At 54.7% G+C, this 20,325-nt stretch overlaps 9 protein-coding genes across 9 annotated transcripts; 6 read left to right on the top strand and 3 right to left on the bottom strand.

Moving 5' to 3' along the window:
• Nucleotides 1-1,568: 1,568 nt before the first annotated feature.
• DRS2 (aminophospholipid translocase) lies at nucleotides 1,569-5,716 on the top strand (the record flags this gene model as incomplete). Its single annotated transcript, XM_064798957.1, has 2 exons — nucleotides 1,569-5,485; nucleotides 5,545-5,716. The coding sequence occupies 2 exons, from the start codon at nucleotides 1,569-1,571 to the stop codon at nucleotides 5,714-5,716; spliced, it is 4,089 nt and encodes a 1,362-aa protein (XP_064663284.1).
• A 267-nt stretch (nucleotides 5,717-5,983) lies between these two features.
• Nucleotides 5,984-7,413, top strand: CEM1 (Mitochondrial beta-keto-acyl synthase; the record flags this gene model as incomplete). The annotated part of the gene is made up of 3 exons (XM_064798956.1): nucleotides 5,984-6,778; nucleotides 6,823-7,191; nucleotides 7,243-7,413. 3 exons carry the CDS (start codon nucleotides 5,984-5,986, stop codon nucleotides 7,411-7,413), a joined length of 1,335 nt encoding a protein of 444 aa, XP_064663283.1.
• Nucleotides 7,414-7,581: 168 nt separating this feature from the next.
• LTR77_001694 (uncharacterized protein) lies at nucleotides 7,582-8,883 on the top strand (the record flags this gene model as incomplete). Its single annotated transcript, XM_064798955.1, has 1 exon — nucleotides 7,582-8,883. The coding sequence occupies one exon, from the start codon at nucleotides 7,582-7,584 to the stop codon at nucleotides 8,881-8,883; it is 1,302 nt and encodes a 433-aa protein (XP_064663282.1).
• Nucleotides 8,884-9,143: 260 nt separating this feature from the next.
• Nucleotides 9,144-10,200, bottom strand: LTR77_001693 (uncharacterized protein; the record flags this gene model as incomplete). The annotated part of the gene is made up of 3 exons (XM_064798954.1): nucleotides 9,144-9,792; nucleotides 9,844-9,903; nucleotides 9,959-10,200. 3 exons carry the CDS (start codon nucleotides 10,198-10,200, stop codon nucleotides 9,144-9,146), a joined length of 951 nt encoding a protein of 316 aa, XP_064663281.1.
• Nucleotides 10,201-11,137: 937 nt separating this feature from the next.
• On the top strand, nucleotides 11,138-13,288 carry LTR77_001692 (uncharacterized protein; the record flags this gene model as incomplete). The annotated part of the gene is made up of 2 exons (XM_064798953.1): nucleotides 11,138-11,279; nucleotides 11,508-13,288. 2 exons carry the CDS (start codon nucleotides 11,138-11,140, stop codon nucleotides 13,286-13,288), a joined length of 1,923 nt encoding a protein of 640 aa, XP_064663280.1.
• A 109-nt stretch (nucleotides 13,289-13,397) lies between these two features.
• LTR77_001691 (uncharacterized protein) lies at nucleotides 13,398-14,329 on the bottom strand (the record flags this gene model as incomplete). Its single annotated transcript, XM_064798952.1, has 2 exons — nucleotides 13,398-13,563; nucleotides 13,623-14,329. The coding sequence occupies 2 exons, from the start codon at nucleotides 14,327-14,329 to the stop codon at nucleotides 13,398-13,400; spliced, it is 873 nt and encodes a 290-aa protein (XP_064663279.1).
• A 65-nt stretch (nucleotides 14,330-14,394) lies between these two features.
• LTR77_001690 (uncharacterized protein) lies at nucleotides 14,395-15,141 on the bottom strand (the record flags this gene model as incomplete). Its single annotated transcript, XM_064798951.1, has 3 exons — nucleotides 14,395-14,759; nucleotides 14,816-14,886; nucleotides 14,954-15,141. The coding sequence occupies 3 exons, from the start codon at nucleotides 15,139-15,141 to the stop codon at nucleotides 14,395-14,397; spliced, it is 624 nt and encodes a 207-aa protein (XP_064663278.1).
• A 526-nt stretch (nucleotides 15,142-15,667) lies between these two features.
• LTR77_001689 (uncharacterized protein) lies at nucleotides 15,668-16,667 on the top strand (the record flags this gene model as incomplete). Its single annotated transcript, XM_064798950.1, has 2 exons — nucleotides 15,668-15,705; nucleotides 15,812-16,667. 2 exons carry the CDS (start codon nucleotides 15,668-15,670, stop codon nucleotides 16,665-16,667), a joined length of 894 nt encoding a protein of 297 aa, XP_064663277.1.
• Nucleotides 16,668-18,618: 1,951 nt separating this feature from the next.
• Nucleotides 18,619-19,953, top strand: LTR77_001688 (uncharacterized protein; the record flags this gene model as incomplete). The annotated part of the gene is made up of 2 exons (XM_064798949.1): nucleotides 18,619-19,077; nucleotides 19,132-19,953. 2 exons carry the CDS (start codon nucleotides 18,619-18,621, stop codon nucleotides 19,951-19,953), a joined length of 1,281 nt encoding a protein of 426 aa, XP_064663276.1.
• Between the last annotated feature and the right edge of the window lie 372 nt (nucleotides 19,954-20,325).

Genomic DNA, 20,325 nt, shown 5'->3' with positions numbered 1-20,325 from the left:
GCAGGAAGATCTTGCGGTCAACATCACTCACACCACCCTTAGCATTCTCAGCCCGTCGACGCCAGCAAAGCAGACCGAAGAGGAGCTAAGGACCTGTGACGTGTGTTTGCCGATAAGATGAGGAGCGGGCGAAGGTCTTCGGTTGTCCAAGTCCATTTTCAGCTGACTAAGTGGATCCAAGCTCGTGAAATGGCGGGTAGCTTCATGCAGCTCTAGACTTCTTGGGCTGCAGCTGAAGTCAATGGTTGACAAAGCTGCTAGTGTCCCATGGCTGCTGACTTTGCTTTGGACTCTCGCGGCGCCGAAAGCCGTTCATGAAGGCGATCGAGACTCCGTACTGGAATCGGTGACTGGCCACCTTCACAAGACTGTCTTCCGGATCGACAGTTGAGGGAGAATAGTGTAGCAGACCATGGATCCACTGCGATGAAGGATCCGGAACAAGAACACATGCTGCCGTGATAGAGTATGCGGTAGCCTCTCTCCGGATGTAGCTCCAAGTATCGACATCGTGCATCCGTGAGCTGCCTGTCAAACCCGCAATATTATCGCCTGTAATCGGCTCCGTCTGATCTCATTTCCTTAGTCTGGTCGTCGGCTGCGTTCGCTTTGGTCGATGGGTGGTAGCGACAGCGGCCAGAGTAGGATAGAGAGCGCAGGGTCCGTGAATGCATGGCCTGCGCGCATCTTCTCGTCCATGGCAACAACCCAACGTTGAGGAAGATGTGGCTGCGTAGATATGTCAACATGGAGAGAACACGTCTGACGACCACCATCACTCAATCTGCAGCCAGTTCCCGCACTGGTCTGCTTTGGCTTTCAAGCGCTTGATTGGCCATCCTCTCTAGTAATGTTGTTGTGCACACGGTCGAATGGTGGAGCGTCCTTCCACAGTCCTACGGTCTGAAGAATCGCGCGTACAGTCGTGGGCTCATTCTGAACAGTTGCAACTGCTAGGTCCGCGAGAAGCACAATGGCCAGTCCTTGCGCCACCAGAAAGCCCATCATATGGGGTTTTGGCGACGGCGGCCGTTGTAAACCCAGAAAGCTCCGCCGTTGCAGCTTGGGTACATATGGGATGCTCGTGCGCACAGTTGGCCGGCTAAGTGGCATGATGGTCTTGTTTGCAGTGTATTCGCCCGGTTGATGATTGTAGAAGAGATGTTGGAAGTGAGACATGTCGACAGACCCCATTCCCCACAATCCACGTGTAAGGAGCGTTAGGCGGAGATTGGAAGCCAAGCTGAAGGAGGCTGAGTACGAAGACTCTCGGATACCGTACGGAACACACGAATGCGACAGAAGCAGCTGAACAGTCTGTCCTTGTCGAACGGAGGACATAGGTCTGGACGCTCTCCAACCGCAGTCAAGCTGCATCGTCTTGAACCTCAACCCGTACACGACAACGCACCCCGTCGTGCAGCCGCTTGAGCTTACTATACCGGATACACCACCTGAACAACTGGCGCGCAGCGACGACAGGCGGACGACTGAGCAGTTCGATGCTGGAACTGAGAGACGGGCTATAGCAGGCAGGCCTAGCACCCTCATTGCACGGCCTGCCAGCAATGGCAAACAGGCCGGGATATACCAATCAAGACGATCTCCTACACCTCAGCGACGACAATGATGGACCGGTATACAACAGCGGCCAGCCGCCGCCAGTATCCGACGAGCGGATGCTTCACGACTACGACATGGAGGCAGCAGGAGCTGGGCGCATTTCCACCTCGCACGATGACTTTGTTGGAAGCGCGCAGCCGCACCCGGCGACGGCTGGGTTACCGGGAGGGCCTGGGGTATCGGTGACAACACCTGGTGGAAGCGCGGCGACATTCCGACCTCCCTTCGCTCATGCAGACACAAATTTTAGCCAAACAAGCGGGCTAGGCAACTACCAGCGGTACTCGGACATGGACAACGATACGTACTCAGATGCCGGCGCCGGAGGATACTATGCAGCAGGAGGTGGAATCGACGAGGACAATGTCCCTGGGCTTCCGCTCAACAACAAGGCCAATCACCGCAGTCGCAACAGCATCTTGAGTCTGGGTGGAGGCATCACAGGGCGGATGAAGAATGCACTTGGCATGGGACCCGATTACAGCGAGATGGACTTGCCTCTCACAGAGCAGGGAGTACACCGAATGGACTCTGATAGCACGTCGCCGGACCAGCAGGCTGCAGTGAAGAAGAGAAAGACACCTGGAAGCACTTTCAAGTTTGGAATACCGGGGCGAAATAAGGTCGATCCTGCGACACTCGGACCCAGGATCATACATCTCAATAACCCACCTGCCAATGCTACGAACAAATACGTGGACAATCACGTTAGCACGACCAAGTACAATGCCGCGACCTTCTTGCCCAAGTTCTTGTTCGAACAATTTAGCAAGTACGCCAACTTGTTCTTCTTGTTTACTGCAATATTGCAGCAGATCCCAAACATCAGTCCAACAAACAGATGGACCACGATTGTGCCCCTGGGTATTGTGATGATAGTGTCAGCTATCAAAGAGGCGATCGAGGACAATCGTCGAAGAAGCCAGGATCGGCAACTCAACAAGAGCCCAGCGAAGGTGCTGAGAGGCACCCGATTTGAGGATGTCAGCTGGATCGATGTCAAGGTTGGTGATGTTATAAGGGTTGAGAGCGAGGAGCCGTTCCCAGCGGACATCGTTCTTTTGGCAAGTTCAGAGCCCGAAGGACTGTGCTACATCGAGACGGCCAATCTGGACGGTGAGACGAACCTGAAGATTAAGCAAGCCATACCGGAGACATGCGAGCTAGTGTCCTCCGCTGATCTGGCGAGGCTGGGAGGGCGGGTAAGGAGCGAACAGCCCAACTCAAGCCTTTACACCTACGAAGCGACTTTGACTATGCAGGCCGGTGGCGGCGAGAAGGAGCTTCCGCTGGCGCCTGACCAGCTCTTGCTACGTGGTGCCACGCTCCGCAATACACCCTGGGTGCATGGAGTAGTGGTCTTCACCGGCCACGAAACGAAGCTCATGCGTAATGCGACCGCCACGCCTATCAAGCGTACGAATGTCGAACATCGCGTCAACACACAGATTCTACTCCTTGGCGCCATCCTCATCGTCCTCAGCGTCATCTCTTCCGTCGGCGACCTCGTCATGCGGTTGACGAGCGGCCACAAGCTCTTCTACCTCGCCCTGCCAGAAAGCACGAACGCTGCTGCGCTCTTCTTCTCGGATCTCTTCACCTATTGGATTCTCTACTCGAATTTGGTGCCCATCTCACTGTTCGTCACAGTAGAGATCATCAAGTACTGGCAAGCCTACCTCATCGGTTCTGATCTCGATATTTACTACGCTCAGACGGACACGCCGAGCAATTGTCGTACATCCTCGCTTGTCGAGGAGCTGGGACAAGTGGAGTACATCTTCTCCGACAAGACCGGAACGCTGACATGCAACATGATGGAGTTCCGCCAGGCGAGTATTGGTGGCTTTCAGTATGCTGACGACGTGCCTGAGGATCGGAGAGTGGCTTCCGAAGACGATATTGGGACTGGGATTTTCGACTTCAGGGCTTTGGAGCAGCATCGGACCACTGGCCGGATGGGGAACGATGAACGGATCAAGCTCTTCTTGCAATTGCTGAGTACGTGCCATACCGTCATTCCTGAGACGAATTCGGAGAAGCCAGGTGTGATCAAGTACCAGGCTGCTTCACCCGACGAGGGCGCTTTAGTCGACGGCGCCGTGCAGCTGGGTTACAAGTTCACGGCGCGAAAGCCGAAGGCGGTGACGATCGTGTCTGACGGCCAGGAGTACGAGTTCGAGCTACTGGCTGTGTGCGAGTTTAACTCCACTCGGAAGCGGATGAGCTGTATCTTCCGATGCCCGGACGGCAAGATCAGGTGTTTCTGCAAGGGTGCCGATACGGTCATTCTCGAGCGCTTGGGCCAGAGAGATGAGATTGTCGAGAAGACGCTGCTCCATCTCGAGGAGTATGCCGCGGAGGGCTTGCGAACTCTATGTCTAGCCATGCGCGAGGTGCCTGAGAGCGAGTTCAGAGAATGGCAGAGTGTATTCAATACTGCCCAAACGACTGTGTCTGGCAGCCGCGCGGATGAGCTGGACAAGGCTGCTGAGCTGATTGAGCACGACTTCACATTGCTTGGGGCCACAGCCATTGAGGACAAGCTGCAGGATGGCGTGCCGGATACTATCCACACGCTCCAGACTGCCGGCATCAAAGTTTGGGTTCTGACTGGCGACCGGCAAGAAACAGCCATCAACATCGGCATGAGCTGTAAACTCATCTCGGAAGACATGACCCTCCTCATCGTCAACGAGGAAAATTCTGAAGCCACTCGGTCCAACATCCAGAAGAAACTCGATGCCATCAACTCGCAGAACGCAAGCAGCGCGGAGATGGAAACCCTTGCCCTCGTCATCGACGGCAAGAGCCTGACATTCGCACTGGAGAAGGACATGGAAACGCTCTTCCTCGACCTGGCCGTAAAATGCAAAGCCGTCATCTGCTGCCGTGTCTCACCATTGCAAAAGGCGCTGGTAGTGAAGCTGGTAAAGCGCCACCTCAAATCTATCCTCCTCGCCATCGGTGACGGCGCCAACGACGTCTCCATGATCCAAGCCGCACACATCGGCATCGGTATATCCGGCGTTGAAGGCTTGCAAGCCGCTCGCAGCGCCGATGTCAGCATAGCACAGTTTCGCTTCCTACGAAAACTCCTGCTTGTGCATGGCGCGTGGAGCTACCAACGAATCAGCAAAGTCATCCTCTACTTCTACTACAAGAACACGGCCCTCTTCATCACGCAGTTCTGGTACTCGTTCCAGAACGCATTCTCCGGCCAAGTCATCTACGAGTCGTGGACGCTGTCCTTTTTCAACGTCATCTTCACCGCGCTGCCACCCTTCGTCATCGGCATCTTCGACCAGTTCGTGAACGCGCGGTTGCTGGACCGGTATCCGCAACTCTACCAGCTCAGCCAAAAGGGCATCTTCTTCCGCACGCACAACTTCTGGTCTTGGGTTGCGAATGGGTTCTACCATTCCTTGCTCCTCTACTTCGTGTCCGAGCTCCTGTACTGGGACGACCATGTCCTTCCAAACGGCAAGATCGCTGGACACTGGGTCTGGGGTACCTCGCTCTATACCGCCGGCTTGGTGACTGTGCTGGGCAAGGCGGCGCTGATTACGAATTTATGGACCAAGTACACCGTCATTGCCATCCCTGGGTCTCTGCTGATCTGGTTCATCTTCCTACCGGTCTACGCGACGGTTGCACCGATGTTGAACTTTTCCACTGAGTACACGAACGTGCTGCCGGTCTTGCTCACGGATCCTTCGTTCTGGTTGATGGCGGTGGTGCTACCGGCGCTCTGTCTGCTGCGAGACTTTGCGTGGAAGTACGCCAAACGGATGTACTACCCGCAGGCGTACCATCATGTGCAGGAGATCCAGAAGTACAATATCCAGGACTATCGACCACGGTACGTTCCCTTCCTCCCTTTCTTGCAAAGCAAGGAGCCATTTGCTGACATGTCAACAGAATGGAGCAATTCCAAAAAGCGATCCGTAAAGTCCGGCAAGTGCAGCGGATGCGGAAGCAGCGCGGGTACGCTTTCTCGCAGACGGATGAGAGTCAGGCGCGGGTGCTGCAGGCTTATGATACGACGAGGGAGAGAGGGAGGTATGGTGAGATGGCTAGTAGTAGACGGTAGCACTGGCATGCCCAAGTGTGCCTTCTTTAGAGCGTTCGGGGTTGGGGGTGGATGGGTTATGTATGTATGTATTGTATGTGTATGGAGAAGATACCTGGCATATTTTTGACAGTTTCTCACAATACTGTGCAATCTCTTCGGGCCATAGCTAGGGTAGGTGATGTTGTCGCACCGTTGAGGTCGTTGTCTTGAGGTGGGCAGTACCTTACTTCAGCCCATACCACGTCTTGGCAATATCTTGTGGCGCGAACCCCTGCATCCGCACTCATGCTCCTTCAAGCACTACTCTACATCGAAGGCGAACATGAAATGCGACGAGTCGTAGTAACAGGTCTCGGCGCCATTACCCCTTTGGCAGCCGGCATCAAAACAACATGGAAGCGCCTCCTCGAGTCCTCTTCCGGACTCTCCTCAACAACGACCAGAGGTCCGGCTTTCGAAACCCTTCCCAGCAAAGTCGCCGGTCTCGTTCCTCTCGGAAAACGCGAAGATTGCGCCTGGCAAGCCAAAGACTGGCTACCCGCAAAGGAAGAACGTCAGATGGCATTGTTCGCACAGTACGCCGTCGCGGCAGCTGACGAGGCGCTGAACGATGCTGGATGGCATCCTACTTCCCAGGCTGATCTCGAGGCTACGGGTGTGACTATTGGATCTGGCATTGGAAATCTGGATGAGGCTTACAACACCTCTGTTGCTTTTCACGAAGGCGGATATCGCAAAGTCTCGCCGCTGTTCGTGCCAAAGCTGTTGATTAACCTAGCGGCGGGTCATGTGTCTATCAGGCACGGGTTCAAAGGACCGAATCATGCTGCTACTACGGCTTGTACGACTGGGCTACATGCTATCGGGGACGCTTCGCGGTTGATTGCTTTTGGGGATGCGGATGTGATGGTTGCGGGTGGCGCGGAGTCGTGCATTCATCCTCTGGCAATCGCTGGTTTCGCGAGGGCGAGGAGTTTGGCAGTCGATTGGAATGATGAGCCTGCTGCTGCTTCCAGGCCGTTTGATAGTCAGAGGGCTGGGTTCGTCATTGGGGAAGGTGCTGGGGTGGTTGTGCTCGAGGTAGGCAACTTTATTCCATCTATGAATCGACTGACATTTTACAGGAACTTGAACACGCCAAAGCCCGCAAGGCGAACATCTACGCCGAAGTCAAAGGCTACGGTTTATCTTCTGATGCCTACCATATGACTGCGCCCGAGGAAAACGGCGAGGGCGCCTTTCTGGCTATGAGAGCAGCCCTCAAGCATGCTAGTCTGAAGCCGGAAGCCATCGACTATGTGAACGCACATGCTACATCTACTATCCTAGGGGATGCTGCTGAAAATAGAGCCATCAAGCGTCTGCTCTTAGGGCCGGATGGAAGACAGAGTGCGTCTGAAGTGAACATCAATAGTACTAAGGGAGCCGTTGGCCATCTGCTCGGTGCTGCAGGCGCTGTGGAGGCCATCTTCACCATGCTCACCATTCACAACGTATGTAAGATGGTTCGAACGAAATGCAGAGTCATGCTGACTTCATTACAGAACGTCCTGCCGCCAACGCTGAACCTTGTCCGGCCTGGTGATCCTCCGGAGGAATTCGACTGCAACTATGTTCCCAACGCAGCGCAACAACACACAGTCAATGCAGCTCTAACAAACAGTTTCGGTTTTGGCGGGACTAATGCCAGTCTTTGTCTCGCGAAATATCGATGAAGTTCAAGTTCAGTTGCTGTCTTCACGACCCCCACCACAGTGGGGCGCGTCCGGCAAACAACTCGGCCAGGCTGAGGTAGCTCTGTAGTGCTTGAGATAGTGGCATTGGTACACTGCACCTTCGAACAACCGCCAGACGCACGAAGTCTCCCAACTCAAAAGCCCATAATGGACTCAAACGACCAGGTCTCATGGTCACAACCTCGCCGCAAAACAGTCTACTCCAAGCTCCGATCGAAGGCCGAACAATGCCATGAACGAGTCCCCTTCTTCCGAAAGCTGCCCGGCTCAGCAATAGCAATTATATTGCTTCTGGTCGCCGTCAACATCCTAGTCTGGGTCGCCAGCGGCGTCGTTCTCGCCTTTCACCGCAGCCTCGTCACCACCGCCGTCCTCTCCTACACCCTCGGCCTCCGCCACGCTCTCGACGCCGACCACATCACCGCCATCGACCTCATGACCCGGCGCCTAGTCGCCTCCGGTCGCCGTCCCGTCACCGTCGGCACGTTCTTCTCCCTCGGGCACTCTACCGTTGTAATCGTCACCTCCATCGTCGTCGCCGCCAGCAGCGCAGCGATCTCAAACCGCTTCGGCTCCTTCTCGGAAGTCGGCTCCATCATCGGCTCCTCCATCTCAGCAGCCTTCATGCTCCTCCTCGGGATCATGAACGCCTACATCCTCTACCGCCTGTACCTCCAACTCCAACGCGCCATCGCCTCGCCCATCGGCCACGAGAACCTCGACTTCAATTTCGACGGCACCAGCGGCGGCGGGTGCATGATGCTGATCCTCCGCAAAGTGTTCAAAATCGTCGACCGCCCGTGGAAAATGTACCCGCTCGGCATCCTGTTTGGTCTCGGCTTCGACACTTCTTCTGAAATCGCATTGCTCGGCATCGCGTCCATTGAAGCCACACAAGGGACGTCGATCTGGCTCATCCTGATCTTCCCAATCTTATTCACAGCAGGCATGTGCCTCCTCGACACCTTCGACGGCGCGGCGATGATGAGTCTCTACACCTCTACCCGGCTAGCCAAGGACGCGATAGCAGTGCTATACTACCAGTGCGTTCTCACAGCCGTAACGGTCGTGGTCGCGATCGTGATTGGTGTCATCCAGCTTCTCAACCTGATCGTGAACGTGAAGCCGAATCTTCACGGGCCGTTTTGGCGAGGGGTGGAGGTTGCGGGGGAGCATTACGATATCATTGGCGGGAGCATATGCGGGTCGTTTATTGTGTTTGGGGTGTTGGCGGTGGTGTTGTATAAGCCGTGGCGGAGGCGGGTGGAGAGGGGGAGGGTGGCGCCGATGCCGACGGAGTATGAAGATGAGGGAGCTGGAGAGGGGGATGAGTTGTCTGAGGTTGGGGTGGAGGCGGGTCCGACGTTAGGTAGCAAGGGGGACGGAAAAGGCGGTGGAATCGAGGATGTGACAAAAGGTGGGACGAAGGTGAATGGGGAACCGTCATGATCGTGAGGGCAAGAGTAAGCCTCACAAGTCTACGCAATATAAAGCTAGATAGATACTCTAGATGATACGGGTCGCCATTTGCGCCCTGGTTTTCGGGTATCAGATGATATGCAACGTCCCATATCAGTGGTACTTTTGGTTTCGCCATGAACGCCATCTAGTCCCATCCCTTGTCGAGAGCAGCGTTGTCCAGAACGCCATGCCTTTCTACCCTCTGTTGCCGGTGCGATCACAAAATGCAGTCAGAAGAAGGTCCGTCTTCAGTCACGACTAGGCCCAGCCTGCATGGCCTCATGACTGAACAACTTCTTGAGACTCCCACTCGGCTCGCTTTGCCGTTTCCTCCTCTCGCGCTTGGCGAAGTCATCGCCGTTCCCATCCCCGGACCTAAAGGCTGTGAGCGTGCTCACGCTGCTCTCCAGGCTCGCTTGATCAGGAGTAGACGACGATGTTGTTGGGTAGGTCGGGATCACGAGATCAGCGGATTTCGTCGGCTGATGTCCCGTAAGCGGATCCCGGCGAGGCGGTAGTGGTCGATACGAGTACGATGAAGCGGAGGCTGCGGTGCCAACGGAAGAGCTTGGCGTGTGCGAGAGCGAGGGCATGCCGGAGCTGTCTGTCGCTGTGGATGCGCGGTTGAGCCGAGGTCGGGGACGAGATGGGAGGTCCAGGGAGTAGTCGTGCGAGTGGAATTGAGAGAGGTAGCGGAGTGCTTCGCTGTCCTGATTGTCGCCGTGGTGAGAGCCGTAGTCTGAGATGTCGGAAGCGAGTGACAGGGGACGAGGAACTGTTGGAGATCGTTGTGGGATGATGTCTGCAGGGGCGGTCTCGAAGTATGAGGACGCTGTAGGGACGACAGAGGGTGACTGGACGCCGTGGTCGGTTCGTGAGACGTCGTTCTTTCGGCAGCTAGGATGCGCTCAGTACGCTGTTATCTGAGTTCAGAGGTAGTTGACTTACGCTGCCGAACAATACAAGATCGAGCTTCCTGGAGTGATGATCTGCTTCTCGCACGTAGCACTATCACACCGTCAGATAACACATTTACTTTCCGCGGGAGTCACAACTGCCACACCAGAACTGCAAGAAGCTCGCCATCCCCGTCTCATCATCATCCTGGCTCACGATTTCGACGCCTGCCTTTTTGCTGGCTCCGAGCGCCGGCCTGCTACTCGAGCCGGCCCCATGGCCATGCGGCTGAGCATTGTTGTAGCTCGGCGCCCTTTTCTGCAGCTGTCCAGGTCTCGAAGGCTTATTGTGGCCTGGTTGCAGCTTTCGTCCCTGAGAGCCGGAGCGAGCGTGGTGTTTCCTGTCCATGGTGCACGGCTATTGAGCGTGTAGGTTGATGTTCGTGGGTTTCACTCAAATTGTACGAATGCCACGGCTGGCAAGCGAATGCAGACTTTTCGTAGCAAACAAAGATGGACGAGTCCTTCAGATTCCTGGATCCAGCACTTGTACACACAGCGATAGCGGAAGATTATCTTTCATCAAGATGGTAGTGGCTAGCTTGATCCGCGGCGCCGGTAAACGAGCGATAAGGGCCAGTCGGCCAGCAGTTGTTTGAGCAGCGAGTGAATGTTGAAGAGTCGAGTGAAAGGATGAGAAGGAAGGGAAGTGGTGTGTTGGAATAAAGAAACTGGAGTCATTCCGCACTGTGATGGCGCAAGACTGTGCTGAGTCCGCAGTGGGCCGAACACGACGGTCATGCCTGGCAGCAGCGAGTCGCGGTGAGCGTGGAGGAGCGTGCAGATCCCGTCTAGACTGCTTGTCCACTTCGCTCAAGCATTTCTTCCATCTCATTGGTTCTTTTTCGTCCGACATTCGAGACGTTCTCAGAGCGAGAAGTCGCAGTCAATGCGGCATCTCGATTGGTGGATCGAGTACACGTGTCTGGGCAAAGTCAGACTCGACAATACGAGGCCCATGGAAGTAGCACGCAGGCCGATGGCCGGCACAGAGCCAACTCCGCATCAGCGACCTCAGGATGCACGACTAACAGCAACAGACACCGGTCAAAGGCCACCACAGAACAGTCGTAGCGGTCAGATGCCGTTTTAACAGAAGGTGCAGCGTCGAGCATGATGAGCCCCGCGACAACGAGGCTGGTCACGCCACCAGCGTGTCCGGTGAACGACCTTACCTGAATTGCTTTCACCACGATGAGCAGAAGACTCTGTGGACCTAATCAAGTGGCAGATCGACCTCCCTGGAGTGGATTACCCTGGGTCCGGAACAGCGCGTGTACACCACAATGACCACCCTACCGCTCGCTCGAAAAGCTGAAGGTGCGAACGAGCCCTGCCAGTACTGCCTCAACCTGTCCCGCGAGGAGTTCGTTAGGAGAGGCTTCGAATATCGAACGTTCAAGTTCGACATGGCCAGTGTTACGCGAGGTGAGGCCGGCGACTGCCCTTTTTGTCGGCTGCTCGTGGACTGCCTCGTGGCATTCGACATGCACCGCTTGAGAATGTTATACTGGGACATCCGGGTTACTTCAGCCTTGCTGTTGGAAGTATCTAGGGACAGAACCTCGCATCGATTCGAATTCTACGTCAGCCCAGGTGAATGCTGACGGGAGGAGCAGATATAGTATCTACGAAACGCTGACTGGATGACTACAGGCGATCAGACACACCAATGTCTCCCCAGCTCGATAAAGGCTTCAAAGCATATCCGCTCGCTCTGGCAAGACCCCGAGGAAGCGGAGGTGCTGAAAGGCTGGCTGTCACGACCCCGTGCTCTTCAATATGAAAAGCTCCCCACTCGGGTACTCGATGTAGGCGTCGGTCCAGATATGGATGACACTGTCCGTCTGCATCAGAGCTCTGCGAAGGGAGAAGCATTGTACGCTGCGTTAAGCCACTGCTGGCTTCGAGGCGATATTGAAGCGACCAAGACGACAAGCCGCAACTTCCGAAGCCGATTAGACGGCTTCTCAGTTTTCGATCTACCCGACACTTTCCAAGAAGCTATCGCTTTCTGTCGAAAGATTGGCTTGCAGTACATCTGGATTGACTCGCTGTGCATTGTCCAAGACGATCCCGCTGACTGGAAACGAGAGGCCAGTGCTATGGACCAAGTCTATGCGAACGCTTGGTTCACGATTGCCATGCATCACTCCAGCAATGGCAGTATGCCATATAAAAGCCTGAGCCTGGTCATTGGAGAACAAGTGGTTGCGGTCCACGTCCGGCGTATCCCGGAAATGGAAGATCTGGTACACGGTCAAGCTCGCTCGCCAGCAATAGGTCCCACCCATCAGCTAGCCGACAGTAATCACTGGGATTCCGTAGTACAGCGAGGCTGGTGTTTCCAAGAACGAGCCCTGTCCAGCCGCATGATCCATTTCACAGAGCACGAATTCCTCTATGAAGCCAGGGGAGCTTTGACCAAATGCCAGTGCCGGCGCCACTGGCACTTTGGCGTTGGCCTTGCAGGATCTGTTACAGCGTTTGTCAAGCGACGGCCGCACGATATGGACGGTGTCTACCGTGTCTGGAATGACCTGGCTCAGCAGTACACCTCTCGAATGTTCGGTCACAGATCCGATCTTCTACCTGGCTTCGCAGGCGTCGCAAAACTGGTCGGGAAAACATGCGCACAAGGGAACTACATCGCCGGCCTATGGGAGAAGGACTTGATAAAGTGGTTATGTTGGCGCAGCCGCGAATGGCAGTCATCGCGCGCCAGCGCCTGGGCATGCGAAAATTGCCGACCTCATCCTCGACGTATCTGGTGGACTGCGCACGACCCGATCCCGAGCTGGTCATGGGCCTCCCGTCTCGGACCTTGCGAATTCGTCTTCGAGTCGTGGAAAATGACCTCTTGGACCGAAGTAGCTTTCATCGAGCGCGTGGAATGCCGCATGGATAGCGGGAACCCGTACCTCCGTGTAGCATCCCTACAACCTGAGGACTGGCCAGAGGATCCTTGTGCGCGATATCTCCGTATCCGAGGCTCGCTGTATCCATGCCGGAATTTCACTAACAGCACCCCAGAGCACGGCTTCGTCTCGGAGGGAGGAATGTGCAAGAAGGAGTACGGAGTCGTTGTCCCGGACCACTATGCCCGGACCTGGGACCTCACACGCCCAATTCTTGAACTCCTCGTCGACGCTCGCAAGGTTGGGGTAGAGTACTGTGTAGACGCAGGTGACGATTTGCCCCCAAATGCCAGCCAGATCTATCTCCTACCGCTGTATGAGTGTCCGGATTCCATGTCGAAGACGTGTCTGATTCTAAGGGCTTGCACGGAGAAGTTGACCGCCGAGGCGCTTGACACGGATGAGGAAGGCGAGGGAAAGTGGTGGTTGGAGAGAATTGGGATTTCGGTGCTGGACGGGCAGAGGTTTGGTGTGATGCAGCATCAGGAGCTGCAGAATCAGGTCATTCATCTAATGTAGTATTTGGATGGCTTCTGGTACAAAAGTTCTATGTCTGTATTTATCTTCGATAATAGGATGAGACACCAGAACATCCCGCCACATCGCCGACACAGACGCCACATCGCCGTCACAGCACGTACTGGTACGTTGGCGCCTTATCGCCCATGTCCGCGATCTCGTCATGGGAGAGATCGATCCCATTCGTCACCAGCGCCGCCCTCTGCTTGTTCTTGCGCTTATAGAGAAAGCGTAGGACGATGGCACATATCAAGCCTAGACTGACCATCATGATTCTATGCCTTTGTCAGCAGCTGCGCTCATAGACCTAAGGGATCACATGGCAAATACATACTCCAAACCGTGTCCGAGCAGATATCCAGGGGCGTCTTGCGGCCGGTAGAAATTCGGCGCCATGGCACCGCTGAGATTACCCAAGCCGACCAGAACCGCTGTACCAGAGGCTCTTTTGTACGTGGGCGCGATGTTGGACAGCACCCAGGTAATGATAAGCACAAATGTCGGATAGCAAGCAGCGGTCGCAATGAAGACGCCGGCGTACGAGAGACCGTTGATGAGCTGGCTGGACCCGACGATCGTAAGGAGATAGCCAACGAGCTCCGCACAAAGCAGAAATATCACGAAGGCACTCCGCTTCTTCAAGCGATCCGAGTACCACGATAAGACGACCGTGAGAATGCATGCGGTAGCGTACACGGGGATGGTGAGCAGATTGGCCTGGTTCCCAGTGTATCCTAGATTGGCGACGATGGAGGGCAGGAAGGCAGACATGCCGTAGATGGTGCAGCTGGAGGCCCAATCGATGACAACGCCGAGCCAGATTTGCCAGTCTGTGAAAGCGGCGAGGACGTATTTCCACTTGAAGGTGTCACTCTCGATTTCTCCCGCCTCCTTGCCGTCCCATTCGACAGCGCCACGGGTCTGTACGCGGTGGGTAGCCCAGGATCTTTGCTCGGGGGTGAGAAATTTGGCTTTGGCTGGCGAATCAGTGATCAGGAAAAAGGCAGAGACGCCTATGAGGAGGGTAACGATTCCTTCCATGATGAAGATCCAGCTTCTCGACACGTCAGCAATCTCGCTTGTACAAATAGTCCCGACGCCTCTGCTTACCGCCAGCCTGCCAAACCCCCAACACCATCCATCTGCGCCAACGCATAGGCCAGCAAGCCGGAGAAGGAACCCGCCAAAGCCGCAGCACTGAAAAACATGCCCTGCCGAAATCCGAGGTCCTGGGGCGCATACCACGTCGACAAGTAGTAAGCGCAGCCCGGGTACTGCCCGGACTCTGCCACCCCAAGCATCACTCGTACCGCGATGAGCCCGTGATAGTTCTGGACGATGCCAGTCAAGGTCGTGACTAGGCCCCAAGCAACCATGATGGACGGGAGCCATATCGAAGGGCTGAGCTTCTTGAGAAGGAGATTGGCTGGAAGCTCGAGAAGAGCATAGGGGAAGAAGAAGACAGTGTAGGCTGCAACAACATCAGCTTAAGTTACGGTATGCGTCCGGATGCACTGTCCGACTGACCAAGATTGTACCTGTTGCCGGTGAGCTCCAGGTCCTCCTCCATACCCTGTACCTTCGCATTGCCGATGTTGCTGCCGCGTTCGTCAGTGACCTGTTCCGGGAGATGGGTGCGAGACTTAGTCTCTGGGCTTGCCGTACCCTCTGTCCAAGAATGAGAGCAGATACAGCACCGTGACGATGGGGATGACGCGATAGTCCATCTGGCGAAGAGTCTTCTTTGCATCTATGCTTTCAGAGGCTTCCACCGTAGGACCTTGATTGTCCGCAACGTCTTCATCTGAATACTCGAGCCTTCCACTCGACTCCTTCTCGACTGGCGCGTCCATGATCATGAATGGGTAACGACAAGCAACGGTGTTCCCTCGCCGTACGGTGCAGTTCCTGAACAGACGGAACGATGGTATGAATGGTTATATAAGGGGTGGCAGACCCCGCAGGTGCGGTTATATCTTCCTCGGTGCCCACTGCCCAGACAGCGCCATGCTGCTTGGCCACCGAACATCCTTGTGCTGCGTGCTGCTGTAGTGCTTGTAGCGATCGATGGCAGGTGTTCTGTGGGGTGATGAGCGTGCCGTGTCCTCGGTTCCTGTATGCAGATGGAGATGCAGGTGACGTCTGCCACGTGCCTTGGTATCGATCTCCGCGCGGGGCCGCCTCCGCCTTCACCACGTGGGGATGGCGGCTATTTGAGGACATTGCCGTCGTCCACCGAAACACCTCATCGTTTCCCGATCGTTTGTTAGGTCGACGACGTCTCGGCGCTATAAATGATGATTGAAGATCTCTCCCTCTCTTCGCAGGGAGGACGTTATCTACGAGTCTAACCATATTCGTCGACCATCGACGTCATATATGAGCTTTTCCAAGCTGTGCAAGTGTGAGAACTTCTTGTGAGTCTGCTTCTTTGTTTCTTTGTTCATCAGATACCACTTCTTACATGCTGTTCCTTCCCTTGTTTTGGCTTGCCTGCCTGCTCAAGGGTACAATCGCAGACAGCCTTGCCTCTCCGAAGCGAGGTCTCGTCTATGTTGGGGCCGGTGATGATCTCTGGGAACCGAAAGGTTCCGACTTGACATGGTATTACAATTTCGCGCCCTCGCCCTCGCTTCAAGGCAGCGACCTGGAATATGTCCCAATGCTATGGGGCGATAGATCAGAAGACTCTGGCTTTGACTCCACGGTGGAAAACTTGCTACAATCAGGCATCAACGTCAAGCATGTCCTCGGGATGAATGAGCCTGATTTGTGTGCCGATGAGTCCGCCGGAGGCTCATGTATCGAAGCGAAGAAAGCTGCCTCTATATGGAAGCAGGAGATCGAGCCTCTAAAACACCAAGGCATCTCACTCGGGGCGCCTGCTGTAACCCAAGGCGGCCTGTGGTGGCTGCAGGACTTTTACACTGAATGTGACGGAGGATGCAGCACCGATTTCCTGCCAATCCACGTCTACAGCGATTTCGTTGGTCTTGCGAGCTACGTCGGTCCGGTTCACGAGACATACCCGAATATGAGCATTTGGGTCACGGAACTCGCTTATCCCAACGCCACCGTCCCTGAGTCCGAGCATTACTACAACCAGACGGTCGATTTTCTAGATGGCTTGGACTATGTTGCCCGCTACTCTTACTTTGGCAGCTTTCCTCCGGATGCTGCATCGTCGTGGGTTGGCTCAGGGGGGACTATGATGAACAACGATGGTGAGCTCACGAACATCGGGGCCTGGTACCTGGGCATGTCGTCGGCGGAGGCTGGTACCAAGCCGGAGAGTGCTGCGATGATTCTATCTCGACCGTGTCTACCTGCTTGGGTACTACTGGGCGCCTTATGGGCATTTGTGCTTGAGCTGGGTTAAGTTCTGGTGGGAAAACGCCGATACGAAGTTACCCTCCCATTTTGACCCCCCAGACCTCATCCGCTGCCTCAAGACACCTGGATCGAGTCGAACAACCCTTTCCACCGTTTGCTGTCGGCTTGCGTTGGAGAGCTTCTGTGCCTTCCACTGCTCCTAGCCCTCTTCTACGGCCTCGACTCGATGTCCAGGCCTCTGTGGATTTGCGGAAGACTACGCTACATCAATGTGCTGATGTCCGCTATTTGAACTACAAGGACAGCATCTTCTTCAAGCCACGGCTCGCTCGCACGAGTAGCATCAGAGAGCTTTCACGAGCTCGCATACCAAAAATCCTTCATACGCGAATCGACGGGGCGATGAAGGAATACGGAACAATTGCTGCGTAAATAATGAGCCGGCACTACCGAGAGCAATGGGAAAGGGTATAGGCCCGGAAACAAGTTCCTGACGTGCTGGAATGGTTGGTCGTCTCCTGGATGAGAAGAACGTGCATTCTGTCGAGGTCTATATGATTGTCGGCTTGAGAATGACAGATGCAAGAAAAAGAGAACGTAGGGCGTGGTAGATATATCTTGAAGTACTATTTCTACATGTCAGAGAGGCTAAAATGCCAACACTCATGTACCTGGTCAGAGCCCTCCTGCGGTCTTCCACCATGCCGTCGGTTCGGTGGCTAGGTACAAACTCCGCTGCTCCCTTCCATTAACGCATTTCATGGCTTCCTTCCTCTCCTACGCCCCTGCCCCGTTGCTCCGAGCCAACGCCATTGTCTTGCTGCCATAGACCCTATGCCTTATGCCACAGAATGCATGTTGGGGTCGTCTGTTCCTCCTAATTCCTTGCCATCCGATGTGATGCAAAGGTCTGATTCACAGAAACTTTGAGAGTGAAGGTCGTATAGTCTCCGTTGCCGTTGTCGACACTAAGGTGGCTGTTTCGTAACCCTCTCGGGATGACTTGCTGTTGTTGGGCTCATATCATTCTTCGAGGTAGGCATGTCGCTCTACTCCCATATCGTCCCTTATCTCTGGCTCGGCAGCGGCTTCGCACTCCTCCACGGCTCCTTCGCTTTCCGGCACATGGCAAGGATGCGTTGTTGTCTGGTCTTCTCGTCCATATTGAAGTTGTCCTCGCGAGGTCCAATAGGTAAAGTCATCTCGATGAACTTCTGGTCCATGGAGTCCGTCGAGGCCCGCGAGCTGAAGCTGCTGGTGGAGGACTTGCGGCTGTTGTTGAAGCGCATGATGATGGCTGTTATGGTGGTTGAGAGTTGTGCTGGTGTTGTCGTTCAGTGTTGGTCTGATTGACTTCTCGACTGTTTGATCGTCTGTTCATAGGTTGCCTTGTGTCGTGAACCATCCTGATCTGAGGTGGGCCCACGCCCTGCTTATAACGTTCCACGATCACGACATCGCCGGTGCTATCGGATCACGCATGCCTTCTAATCACGCCAGATGAGTCGTAGCACGCGCCGAGCACCAATGAGACGGTCCAGATTCCTTGTCCTCTCTCCGGGTTTTGGACGGACTTTGGCGGGTTGGAAGTAACAGCTGAGAAAACAGCGAATGAGAGAGCGAAGGGAGTCGGATCCGAGAAAAGGTCCGACGTCCTGTCTGCGGGCTGCGTCAGCTGCGGTGATGTTGAAAGCTCCTCCTTCTTCGGACGAACACGCGGAGGTTGACGAGTACCTCAACGTCCATCTCCTGAGAGTACGAGAGGGTATACTTCCACCTCTTTCAACATGTCCTGAGGTGAGGTAGCAGACAAGTGCAACAGTTGCCCGAGGTCTGCACCGAGCTACACGAGCAGGCATTTGCAAGCAAACCCCGCCTGAATCGGTTCAGAATGATCGGTAAAATGGTAATCGAGAGTATGGCGACATTTCTTTCTTCAAATCCGTTCAGCAGATCCACTAAGTGACTACATTTTGTATCAATCCTTCTCTTCGACGATGACGACTCAGCAAGTACAATCAGTAGGCATCTACCATGGCCTGCCAGTCTTTGGCCCTGAGCAGACTGGCTTGACAGCCATCATTACCGGCGCCAATGGAATCAGTGGCTACTATATGTACCGCGTCCTTTCTCAAGACCCGAAGCGATGGAAGAAGATCTACTGCCTGTCTCGAAGACCGCCTTTGATTCCTGGTGGCCTGCCAGATCATGTTGAACACATCCCGCTGGACTTTTTGAAGGAGCCCAAGGAGATTGCCAACGTGCTGAAAGAGAGAAATGTCACAGCCGACCATGTCTTCTTCTACTCGTACATCCAACCGCCGCCTCTGCCTGGCAAAGGCTTGTGGTCGGATGCGGAAGAGACAGCGCGAGTCAATTCGGAGCTGGTGAGGAATTTCCTGGAGGGGATGAAGCTGGCTTCTATTACGCCTAAGCGGTTCATGCTGCAGACGGGGGTACGTCTTCTCAGACTGCTATATCAAGATCTATACTGACAGCGGCCACAACAGGCTAAGAACTATGGAATTCACCTCGGACCAACAAAGCAACCGCAAGAGGAGACCGACCCTCGCATTGAACTAGAGCCCAATTTTTATTACCCCCAAGAAGATCTACTGTGGGACTACTGCAAATCGAATGGCTGCGGGTGGAACATTTGTATGCCAGGCCCAATTCTCGGCGCCGTGCCCGATGCAGCGATGAATGCGGCGTTCCCGTTAGCTGTATACGCGGCAGTCACTAAAAAGCTCGGCCAGTCATTCGAATTTCCAGGCGACATCGTTTCGTGGCAAGCCCAGCAATCTATGAGCAGCTCCATGATGAACGCCTACATGGAGGAGTGGGCTGTGCTGAATGGCCCTGCGGATCAAAAGTACAATACGTGCGACAGCAGTGCTTTTGCATGGGAGAAGTGCTGGCCAAGGATTGCTGGGTGGTATGGCGTCGACTGGAATGGTCCACAGCCAGATGAAGAATGTACGGCAACCGAAACGAGGTTCAACCCACGCGGCTACGGAGGCAAAGGCGTCACGAAGCGGAAGTTCTCAACCGCCGCCTGGGCGAAGAGAGAGGATGTTCAGAAAGCCTGGGGTGAGCTGGCGAAGGAGCATGGGTTGACGCAGAAGGAATTGGTGGATGTTGACCGTGTGTTTGGCTTCCTGGATGGGACGCTCTGCCGGCACTCGCCGTTGAACTTCTCGATGGACAAGAGTCGGAAGTTGGGATGGCATGGGTTTGTGGATTCGTCGGAGTCATTCTTGGAGGTGTTTGACGATCTGGCGAAGTTGAAGATGATCCCGCCGGTGCCGAAGGTGGATGTGACGTTTAATTGAGTGGTGGCAGGATGTGCGTATTCTGTTGCTGGGAGGACTTATCCGTTGTACTCTATCTTATTCAGTACACTCTAATCGATAGTTCTACCTTCATACGCTAGTCAATATCTTCTTCATGCCACAGCCGTCCCTTTGTTGGTCTCTGGGCGTGTGATGATGCACTAAAACACATCGGGCTTTCTTCGGGCCCTTTCATACTGGAATACATTAGTTATAACAGAAAAACTGCCTTCCATGACCGGCCGGGGTAGCTCAATCGGTAGAGTGCGCAAAGACCCTTCCGTTGGCCAACCAAATAATAGCTAACGTCTCTCCAGGCGTGTGGCTCTTATTCATTAAGATCAACCTCAAGGTCGCGGGTTCGGTTAGTTC

This window comes from Saxophila tyrrhenica (assembly GCF_035928015.1).
Source record: "Saxophila tyrrhenica strain CCFEE 5935 chromosome Unknown scaffold_2, whole genome shotgun sequence".
NCBI classification, from domain to species: Eukaryota; Fungi; Ascomycota; class Dothideomycetes; order Mycosphaerellales; family Extremaceae; genus Saxophila; species Saxophila tyrrhenica.
The sequence above is the reverse complement of the archived record's forward strand: the minus strand, read 5'-3'. Positions and strand labels throughout refer to the sequence as shown.